The 12,319-nt window shown below is 35.2% G+C and overlaps 1 protein-coding gene across 1 annotated transcript; it reads left to right on the forward strand.

The window, feature by feature from the left end:
• The first annotated feature begins 448 nt into the window (after positions 1-448).
• On the forward strand, positions 449-9,973 carry LOC128209722 (26S proteasome regulatory subunit 4). Its single transcript, XM_052913896.1, has 12 exons — positions 449-490; positions 2,093-2,146; positions 2,986-3,082; positions 3,925-4,049; positions 4,299-4,484; positions 5,514-5,642; positions 5,976-6,072; positions 6,352-6,440; positions 7,402-7,502; positions 8,197-8,293; positions 8,672-8,881; positions 9,479-9,973. Exons 1-12 carry the CDS (start codon positions 488-490, stop codon positions 9,611-9,613), a joined length of 1,323 nt encoding a protein of 440 aa, XP_052769856.1. The 5' UTR covers positions 449-487; the 3' UTR covers positions 9,614-9,973.
• The last annotated feature ends 2,346 nt before the right edge of the window (positions 9,974-12,319 follow it).

The raw sequence follows: 12,319 nt of genomic DNA on the forward strand, positions 1-12,319 counted from the left end.
AAATGTGAAAACCCTTCTTTGCATATGTTGTATGCATTACTCTATTTCTTTGTTGTATGCATTTCATACTGCGCCCACACGCACTAATATACATATCACGCGTTGACGTGTGAGTGTACCTTTCAAGACAATCAGTTAAAGTAGCATTTTTCCACTATTAACTTGTTATACGTCGGCTTTAGACATACCTGCTCGACGCAAACCTCCAACACCGACGTTAAATTGAGCAGCCTAGGACGTGTACCAGTTCATGAATATACTGAAAACATTGAAAGTAGGTAGTGTCAGTTATTGGTCATTTTTATACATTTTATGAAAATAATAATGAAGAAATTCACAAAGCTCTCTTAACGTACAATGCTGAAAAAGTGGAAATCATTGGTTAGAATTCATTTTCCGCCAGTCAGGTTCAATGTAATGAAGGTCTAACTTTTCTTTGGTTTTACTTTCGGTTCTTAAGAGAATAAAGTAACTTCCGGTTACAAAAATGGTGAGCAAACTGTTTAACTACGAATGATATTCCGTCTTCACCTAACGCTTTAAAAACATAACAAAACACATAAAACGAACACATAATAGTTTCATTCTTAAGATCGATACAATTTGCAGTATGTGAATGTCATACTCTCAGTATATACGTTGTGACAATAGGCGACGCCGGTTTTGCTAAGTCATGATGAATTTATTTCAAGTTTTGGATGGTATCCTATATCGTTTAATTGTTATGTTCATTATTCAGACATCATAGCTGCATTTTTCATTTTTTAAAGTTTTGAACATATATTTTATCTGCACAAATTGTGAAATACTGAGTATAATACTGATACAGTTAAACATCAGTCAATTGTAAACATGCCCCCACCAGCAAGGACTTTGATATGCGGTCCACCCAAGCTCGGATAAAATCCCTGTCCTATGGGGACTAACTGCTGGTAAAATCCTGCCAAATGCCCCTTCATCCCAGGGACACTAGGTAAGGCCCATTCCCCCCTATTGTTGGCGCGAAGATAAAACCACCACATTCACCCGGCACAGTGGGGCCTTCTGGAAGTTAAAAACACAGCCCATTTCCTCTGCAATCCCTGGTATACCCCTGGACCTGGGGGGGGGGGGGGGGGTTACAATTGATTTGTGCATTATTGTTTGTCCATTTTTTAAGTCTTTATTAATGTGAGTATTCTATTACTGTGAATATCAAAAACAGTACACAATTGTTTTGGTGCATTGATAAATCAAGGTCTGCACAGGATAGGAAAAGTCCTGGAAAACTCCTTGAATTCGGCATCAGTCCTGGAAAACTCCTTGAAAATGACATTGTCAGAAATATCCTTGAAATGTCCTTGAATAATAAAAATTTCCCATGAAAATTTATAATTCTCCTTGAAATTGGTCGGACAAACACTGTCTATTCAAAATAATCATGAATATTTACATTGCTGACCATCGGACGAAATAGACGCCGTAAAAAGCGCTGTAATTTCCCGGTCTTAAACCCGTTTTTTAACACTGCCTTTATAGTGCCGCGCGCAGAATAGCATGTTTCCGGTTGTTTACTTCCGATAATCCGATAAAAATGTCTTCGCGAGGAAAATGTGTTTAGAAGTGAATGGGAGGCGAATGAAAACTATAGACGATGGCTTCGTCCATTTAAGGCCGACAAGACAAAAGCGCTTTGTATTGTTTGCGATAAGCTGTTTGACATATCAAATATGGGAGAAGCTGCACTGAAATCGCATGCGAAGGGAGATAAGCATGTAAATAACATGTCGAGGGATCAAAATAACAATGTTTCAGCTCTTAAACAATGTCAGGCAGGGAAAGTAACCAACACTAGCACCTTTATATCGAACACGGTATACACTCCTGGAAAAAATATTTTTAAGTCCTGGAAAAGTCCTGGAATTAGATGATGACAAGTCTGTATGAACCATGTAAATGTCGAGCTGTCAAACTGTGTGAAGTTTTATATATTTTTAGGAAATATAACTAAGGTTTGACCAAATTTTATCAGGGTTGGTTGGTGGGGCAGGTTTTCGTGAACTCTTTTTTACATCTCTTAATTTTTGCATCATATAATCATCCTATTTTACAGGGTCAGCAACAGTCTGGTGGTTCTGGAGGAGGAGGGGAGAAGAAAGATGATAAAGTAAGTCAAAATAGGATTAGTTTCAGCATATGTATTTGGATTGCTTCCATCTGCCTGCTTAAACATGTGTATGAAATGCGCATGGTGGACTATACATAATGTGACATACAGTCTCAGCCAAAACTTTTTAACTTCAATGGTATTTTTTTCAAATTCCAAAGAATTGTAAAGCAGCATGGTAAGGTGTCAGCTTTGTACTTGAAGGTCAAAGACATCTTGAGTGGTCAATGTATCCCAATAATTTTTGACTTTGACTGTGTTTCAGCTGTCCTTTCAATCATGTTTCATAGTCATAATTTAAGTATGTAAACTAATGGGATTTCACAGAATAGTTGATAACTGTGGGAAGTTGTGTCTTACATAATCCATGCCCTCATCTGAAAGGTGAAGGTCATACTTGCCTTTTTTGATTTCTTAGCAATACCTTTGTTTCTCCATAACCATAAAAGAAATTTCTATATAACTCCAAAAACTATTTGTGCCTCAAAAGCTGTCTCAGGCATTTCATAGATAAAGGTTACACTTCAAATTTTTTTGCTCAGTATAGAATGCATTATATATCTGACAGTATTATTTCAGGTCTCTGTTAAAGCTTTATAAATATTGGCTTTTAACTTTCCATCTTACAAGAGGGGTATTTGACAAAAAATTTGTTGTAGAATTTATGTGTTTGGGAAAGGGAATTTTCAACTGTTTTGAGAAATGAATATACTTTTTCAAAAAGGGCATTAAAAAGTGCCCTGTAGTTTAAAGCTTTCTCTATACTAAAACTAATGGCTCCTTCCATAAAATAAACTTTCGTTTTGTGAATTACAAATATCTAATGTAATCTTTTGCAGGAAAAGAAGAAGAAATATGAACCACCAATTCCAACACGTGTTGGCAAGAAAAAGAAGAAAATGAAGGGGCCAGATGCAGCAAGCAAATTACCACAAGGTATTTGCTATTTCTTTATATATATATATATATATATATATATATATATATATATATATATATATATATATATATATATATATATATATATATATATATATTATTATTATCCCCAAGGGAAATGTGAAAAGGGCATAGAAAGGGTAGGTGAGTGTGCATGAGCTCCTAGCATTTTTGTCTGGAGCATAACTCCAGAAGTCTCTGAGATTTTGGCTTCCTACTTCATATATTGATAGATCATATTGAGGAGAAGTGCAGTGAACAAGAACCATAACTTTAGCAGCAATATGCTTTGAACAAATGCCCTTTGTTCTTTACATTTAATACTTTATTTATGTCCAGAGCATAACTCCAAAAGTCTTTTATGAATTGACTTTCAAATTTTCTTTCATAGATAGGTCATATTTAGGAGAAGTGCAGTGCACAGGAACAATGTTTTTGAGTAATAACCCTTTGTTTATCTTTATACTCATAGTAAATGCTATTTTCGCATACCCATATCATATTGCTCCATAAACTTTTAATGTAAAGTTCCAAAATACAAGTTACTGTCAGAATTGATAACCACATAACTTACTAAAATATAATAAGACCATGACTCATTTTCTGTACTTCAATTTGGGGAGATATGTCCATGACTACTCTTGTTCCTATTGAAAATGTCATTTTATTAAATATTTAGAGTAAACTTAACATTTTTTTTGTATAAATATTGGATGAAGTCAGTACAAGTAGAATTCCATGCATTAGAAATTAACTTTTCAGATTATGTCTTTAGATTGCAGTTGTTTTGAGCATTTACCAATGTATATCCCGAAATTAATAAACACCCTTGTTCACAGTGACACCGCACACCCGGTGTCGTTTGAAACTGCTGAAGCTGGAGCGGATCAAAGATTATCTGCTGATGGAGGAAGAGTTCATCCGAAACCAGGAAAGACTTAAGCCCCAGGAGGAGAAACATGAGGTAACACAGGCTAGAGTAATCATTCAGGCTTATATATAAATACTTGGAGAAAAGCCTTAGTAGATTTATAAGCATAAATAAAAAGTTATAGTATTATAAGAATTTGTGAAAGTCAAGGGCTGTTTCTAGCAATGTCTAAAGAAAAGATGTTTTTTGAAGCTGTATACATGTTTGGCCATGACTGAATGAATAGGATTTGCACAATTCTAAGGTTTGTCTTGCCTCACTATTTTTTGTCTCTTTCAACAGGAAGAGAGGACAAAGGTTGATGAGCTGCGTGGGTCTCCAATGTCCGTGGGAAATCTGGAGGAGATAATTGACGACAACCACGCCATCGTGTCCACCTCTGTGGGCAGTGAGCACTATGTATCCATTCTCTCATTTGTTGACAAGGACCAGCTGGAGCCTGGATGCTCTGTTCTACTTAATCACAAGGTATCAAACAAGCTGTGTAAAAGACAGTAGTTTAGGAGTCCTAGATTTCAAGAGTATGATTCAAACTCATATTATTTAGCTTGTCTATTTTTGGATGAGAGAAAGTGAATGTATTTCATGTCTGGCATTGTTAAGCTAGAACCTGAACCTTGAAAGATATTCCTGAAACCATTGAATGAATGTGAATGGAACTTGGTTAACATGTTGCAAGTGGCTGCACATGTATAGCATGGCCTGACTTTAATAATTGTTGAGTTATAGTTTTAGTTCCTTTGAGAAGACACAGATGAATGTTTGTTCTCTTGGTGGATCATTGTTCATGTTTGTGAGTGCAACAGATTCTTGGGTTCAAACTCCAAATAAGAGTTGTGACTTTCTTAACATAGCCTAGTGTAAAGTATGGGTATTGCATAAATAACCACCTCTGAGAAGTCTTATAATTTAATAATGTCTATTATGTTTGTGGACATATGTTACAACAAAAACTAGAAAGTGATTTCAGTGATGTTGTAGTGATTAGATGTAATTCTCGCATACCAGACGTGTGTTTCTGGTCATGTGACTGGTGCTGGAAAAGCTCATCTTACACCCCCCATGTAAGATGAGTCATGTGCAACAACGCGCCACTTCTTATTTCTTTTATTATATGGTTTTTGAGTATACAATACTTTTAATTAAAATTGAAAATAAATAATTGTAAAAGCCCGATTTTTAAAGGAACTATTTGACCTCGATGGTGATTAAAATTACTGCGATTTATGATGTCAGTACACAACATTGCACGCGCTTTTTGGTGAAATGTACAAAAGTTCGTTTTTTACGTCAATTTTTCCACAAATTCATAATTTTAGGTATGGAAGAAAATATATCATGTTTTCCTCGGGCACGCTGCGTGACCGGTAACTCGGCAAGCTTTGTTACCGGCTTACGCGTGTGCACTCGGGTCAGATTTTTTTATCCGTACCGGAAACACATGATAGATACTTATAAGCTAATGTGGGATAAAACATGCTGTACATATGTCTGCAGGTGCATGCCGTTGTCGGAGTGTTGGGAGATGACACAGACCCTATGGTAACAGTCATGAAGTTGGAAAAGGCTCCACAGGAGACATATGCTGATATTGGGGGGCTCGACACTCAGATTCAGGAAATCAAGGTAAATACACCCATTGTCATACAACTTGTTTATAAAGCCTCAACAGTAGTTGATTAAGTGTTAATCATTGTATTAAACAAAAGTATTGAAAATAAATTTAAATTCTGCAGTAGTTGATTTCAATTTTAAGGAATTTTCTGTAATATTGAATAACACTTGAAATACTTGGAGAAAGCATTATTGATTTTGATTATAATTTTTAGATTTATTCAATGAACAATGTCATTTATTGCGTGTGATGGAAAGATAATTAGAGCAGCAAGACAGTTTATGTTTTACACCTGTTAACACAAAGTGACACACTTCAACTGTTTTACATATTGCCTATTCCAGGAGTCAGTGGAGTTGCCTCTTACCCATCCAGAATATTATGAAGAGATGGGGATCAAACCTCCAAAAGGTGTTATATTGTATGGTGCGCCAGGCACAGGTGGGTTTACTTTCATGATGACTTCAAGTTGCATGCTCTGGCCTGAAATCTGATTTCCTTGTATTGAGTTATCCTATCCTTCCAAGAAAATGATGCTGACCCTGTCATAGTGTCTCCTAACATTTATTGTGGTGTGATAAAGTTGATTATTAAGCATTTTTAGGAATGTTTTAAAGATACATGAGTTACCATCACCTTTTTTCCTTCATAAATGATATCTGCACATGCTTATCAAAAACTCCATAATTCGTTGTTCTTACATTTAATTGTTTGTTTCAGGCAAAACTTTATTGGCAAAAGCTGTGGCGAATCAAACAAGTGCTACATTTTTAAGAGTTGTTGGATCTGAACTTATTCAAAAATATCTGGTAAGATATTTATACACCTAATTCTGTCATTGAAATCAACCTTTCGATGAACAAGTTCTTATACTATTGCTTGGCATCAACTTGCCCTGCAATATAAAATTCAGAATTAAAGCAAGACTAGAAGTGCAGGGCTTGCGGGCTTGTGTTAATATCGACCACTGCTTATTATATTATTGTATGATTCACTAACTGTAGAACCAAGGTTTTTGAAAAACAAAAATTCAAATGTTATTTAAAAAAAGGTTGAAATGTGTTAAACCTTTTTATATTTGACATGTACTGTTTTGAGAAATATGTAATGGTTTTCAACAAAATACACTAGTGCCTATAAGTCTATTTTATTAGGGGATTTTTCAGAATAAATCTAGCTTCAATAATGCATAATGAATATCAAACAATGAAAATTTTGAAAATGATCAGACCAAATGTGTTGAAGGGGTTGCTCATGTTTTTGTAAAATGCACTTTCAGTTTCTTTTGCATGACGAAATAAAGTGTGGCAAATCACTAGGAGTGTTAAAACTAAGATATTGACAACTGGAACCATTCAAAAAATGTTGATATATGCTCAAATACTATCTTTGAAATCCACATTGTTTTTGTAAAGCATGAGTAATGTGAGATTCAACAAAAGGCTTAAAGGTTAAGTTATCCATGAGTCCTTGTGGGCTAGAGGTTGTTGTCAGTTTTCTAATTTTCCTTGAGTGTACCAGTGTGGGTTCACAAACCCACTAAGAGCAGAATAATTAAAACATGAAATAGATGTAATATACTGATACGTGTTATTATATGCATTACCGGGACAAAAAATTGGGCCAAAACATTAGCAAGTCCCTCTAAAACTTTCAAAAATGTTTGTTAGGACAAGTTTTACAGGGATTAGGGTGATGGCATTTCATTAAAATTGATTATTAGTTTAAACAGTTCACATTAGTTAAAGAAACTGTGTTATTTTTATTCAGGGTGATGGTCCCAAGTTGGTTCGTGAACTGTTCCGAGTGGCAGAGGAGCATGCCCCATCTATAGTGTTCATTGATGAAATAGATGCTATTGGTACTAAAAGGTCTGTATGGAACTTAACGTTGTTGTTCTGAACAGTTTCTTAAATATTTACTACCAAAAGTAACTTGTCTTGTTATAAGATTCTCGTCTTGATAGAAATTTACTGAAACCATTAACTCGTCTTGCTAAATGTTTACTTCAAGAAGTAGCTCATTTTGTTAAGTGAAACTCTTGTTAAATGTTTACTTAAAGAGGAAACACTTCTTGTTAAATGTTTACTTCAAGAAGTAGCTCGTCTTGTTAAATGTTTACCTCAAGAAGTAGTTTACTTCAAAAGGTTACAAGTAAAATCAGCTTTTAACTGGCAAATGTTTATCCTACAGCCTATAGATACTCGTTCGTGTGTTCAGCTATTGAAATTATATTGCAGTTAAACATATACTATTAATTATTTGTGAGATAAGTTACATTACAATTATGTGATATGCGTCCTGTTCAAATAATATTTAAACAAAAATAGTTTAATGATTTAATTTTAGGGTCTTTTATTCATGATTTATAAAATTTAAGAAAACTGTGTACATATAGTGATACACAGACACTGAACAATTGGTATTTAATCAGTTTTCACACTTGCAAAAGTTAGTAATGTGCCTTGTGTGGCCTTTCTATACAACCAAATTACATGTAGTATAAAGAAAAATGTTTGTGGAAATGTTCAAAGCCATTCTATTTACGAAATGCTACATTTACAGATATGACTCCAACTCTGGAGGTGAGAGAGAAATACAGAGGACAATGTTGGAGCTTCTTAACCAGCTCGACGGCTTCGATTCACGCGGAGACGTCAAGGTGGGTACAACAGTGTTTTCTGAACATATACCTTAACCATTCTGCAGATGACCAGTCTCTGTAAATCCTAGTCTTCTTTTTTCATAATACAGGAGTAAAAACATGCAGTCCTTACTGCTGCCGTTATATCTATAGATACCTTATCAGACACTGTGAACTACTCTTCACTTCGTTTTGACAGGACTGAAGTTCAGTTTTGATCAATAAGTTCATGGACTTTTAAATAATAGTTATAAATGCTAATGTCTCAAGGCATAGAACCAAGACAGACAAATAAAAAAGAAAAGTAATAAATATAGTGCTAAAACTATTCTATATCCAAGATTTGTGTTTAATATGCTGAAGATTCTTTATGATTTAATATTCCGGTTACCTCAGGTGATTATGGCCACAAACAGAATAGAGACTCTGGATCCTGCCCTCATTCGACCTGGCCGTATTGACCGGAAAATTGAGTTCCCTCTACCGGACGAGAAGACCAAGCGGCGAATCTTTACCATCCACACCAGCCGTATGACCCTTGCTGATGATGTGAAAATTGATGATTACGTAATGGCCAAAGATGACCTATCTGGGGCTGATATCAAGGTATACAAATGTCACACCATGGTTACCAAAAACGTTTTGATGGAGATCTTTGAAATTATTGATCCTCCTATGTGATTTAATTATGCCGACAATTTTATTTGGCTTTTATAATAAAAGTTTGCGCCAGGACGCAATTTCTTGAACAGTCTTCAATGTAACAAACTTAAGTCTCTTAATTCATCTAAACAATTTACTTACTTGTTCTTCAGTTTACAAATTAAAAATTAATTATTGGCGATTATCATAAAGAGAATTTCTTAAATAGTCTCGGAATGTGAAAATTACATAATTTATACAAAAACAGAATCCGTAAGCTAAGCTCGATACTGTTATAAGGGACAGATTTTTTTACAAATTGAAGCATGATGTAGAATAAAAATATAAAAAACTTTGAAAGAAATGAAAACAAATATTCTCATGATTATTAACATTTTTTGCTTATGGTAATGAAAATGTATTTGTATGAATATATTGATATACCTTAGTCCATGGAATTTTGAAGAATATATTTGATTTCAATCAACCAAATTTTATCCATGAAAATGACATTGTATTGATGAATTAAGTATAAAAAATACTGTGTCTTATCATTACTAGGCAATCTGTACAGAAGCCGGTCTGCTTGCCTTACGTGAGCGTCGTATGAAAGTCACTAACGAAGATTTCAAGAACGCAAAGGAAAACGTCCTCTACAGGAAAAACGAGGGCTCCCCAGAGGGACTTTATCTGTAAACATTCTCATTGTGGTTCATATAGTTCTTGAAAAACAGTAAAATGGTGATTTAAAGTCATGGTTTGAGTGGTTGCATATATATATATATGTTTAATTATTATAAATAACTATCAACTTTAATACTTTGGAGATTCACAATTATTTACAAGGAAGAGAACCTATTGTGAGAATTTAAATTTATTTAAAGTAAGGAAACTTCTATATCTTCTATTCAATATTGTGTATAGAATGGAAATGACACTTAAGTAAGAAATTGTGAACTATGGATGAAAAACATGTGACATTGTGATTTGAATTGCAAAATAAAATGTTATATTAAATTAAAGTTTTTTGTCTGAAACGAAGACAGATGAACCTGATGAGTGTTTTTTTATCACTGTTTAATCATCTGTTTGCCTTAATCCATTGTGCTTTAGTATAATTATGTATGAACCTGTTTTAAATACAGTAAGTTATAGATACTGTCAAAATCCTCATTTTGCTGACTAGAAAATAAACGGGAACAAGCCCGGTAGCCTAAAAATCTCTGTGTAGAGAGACTCTCAATAAGGAATGTACGGCCCACACAAGACTATACACACAGATTATATAGATATTCAAATATAACAACCAATAAGTGTTGGCCTTGGATTATCTGTAAGACTGGTAAACCAGTACTCGACCTCTCACTGGCCCTAACATGTATCAGTGAATGCAAAACTAAATATATCGGCCAAGTATGAAGCAAGCAATTTGTATGAGCTTATAAATTAATTAGCTCAGTATGTTAATTTGCCTATTTTACATTGGCATCTTTGTCAATATTCAAGCTCAAATATGTTTCTGTTTTTAAAAGTTATAAAACCTTTATTCACTTCTTGTTATACAACAGTTCAATTTTAAAGTGGTCATTCAACAACATTTTTATTTTCAAATATATGATGGTTACCATGCTTGCATTTTTCATATATTTTACAAAGGTCACTGGTTTGATGCAATAATCTTATTATACAGTATATGTAACACTTCGAAGTCATACATAAAACTGTTTTGATACACTGTATTAAATCTGCTTTATCATTTATTCAGTAAGTTGGTGTACGTAATAACATATAACATGACAGTGGAGTTTTGTAGGGTTGGGAATACAACAAAATATTTGCATGAAATATTTGGGGTAGGAGATGTGACAAATGCCCCCTGAAGGCGTTGTGTTGGACAGATGACCTATATTATTGGCTGGTAGCCTTAAGCATCTAACATACATGTATTTTCATGACAACCTTCCCATGCAGTTTGAAACTATTGATTGCTAACATGTTTAAAAGCTAAGTATAACACATATATAATAAGTAACTTCAAGATTGAGCGGATGTTATTATAAGTTGAATATTAAATATGTATGTGAACAATTCATATAATGTTAGTCATTTTTCTTGATTCATTTTTTTAATGAAAACCTGGAATTGAAAGAACTAAGAAACAAAAGAACTACCATTGGATAACTTAAGGTGAGTGATGTAGGGTAAATGGCTTGATCATGTGTACTGTATTATAACCCTGGTATTTACTATTAAAAGGGGTCATCCGCAGGTAGTGTTCAAACTGCCTATCAAGTATGAGGTTCCAAGGACAAAGTCTTCATCAGTTATTTACCTTAATCTTTGACCCACTGACAATAGGGATCATGTGACCCCCTGACCGCATAAGCGTTTGTGTTCATCTGCTTGTCATGACCAACCTGCTCACCAAGTTTGACGTCCCTGTGATCGAGCGTTCTTGAAATCCATTGGAACCAGTTTTCTCGAGTTATAAATCGGAAACGGGGTTTCACCTTTAGGTCTCCACGATCATGACGTTGACACACTCACATCAAAATCAAAAGGAATCATTTGCTGATCATGACCAACCTACCTACAAAAAGTCTGAGGTCCCTGTGTCTAAGCGTTCTTCAGTTATAGATCGGAGACCGTGTGGACGGATGGACGGACATACGTTCTGATAACGGTAGGCCGCTATTCGGGGCAATAACAAATTCTTACGTAACATATAGTGAAACATTTAAAGTTTTGAATCACATGTAGTGAACTAAGATACAAAACGAGGCAGTAAGGTTCTGCGGGACTCACTGGACGCAGTACGCGAGATATCTAAGCGTGTGCAGATTCACCCAAACGTGACGGACAATTTGAAGAACTGTTAGATGAGCCCCTACACACATGGATTTAGAGTGCTGTGACTGTTAGGGCGGAGTGTTTAAAAAAGGTGTCTTCGACAATTATTCCGTTCTGCAGAAAGTATGGGATACCACCTATATGAGACTACAAAAGATAGTGAGACCAGAGCTCGCATTGTTGTTGTGAAGAGTCAGATGGCCTCACTTGACTTTCTCTATGGTGTGACACTTGGTTATGAACTGTTGAAGCACAGCGATCACCTTAGCAAGGCTCTTCAACACAAAGACATGTCAGCCGTTCTGAAGGTCACGACCTTACCCATGTGACCGTGCCTACATTAAGGAAACTACGCACCGATAACGCATATGATTAGTTCTGGGGATCAATTGACACCAAACTCCACAGAGTTGATGATAGCCTGATCCTTGTTGCCGCCACACTCTAGCCTGACTCCTCGCTGCAGCCATACTCTAGCTTGACTCCTCGTCGCCACACTCTAGACTGACTCCTCGCTGCCGCCACACTCTAGACTGACTCCTCGCTTGCCCC

The sequence above is a fragment of the Mya arenaria genome, chromosome 11 (assembly GCF_026914265.1).
Source record: "Mya arenaria isolate MELC-2E11 chromosome 11, ASM2691426v1".
In the NCBI taxonomy this organism is placed as follows: Eukaryota; Metazoa; Mollusca; class Bivalvia; order Myida; family Myidae; genus Mya; species Mya arenaria.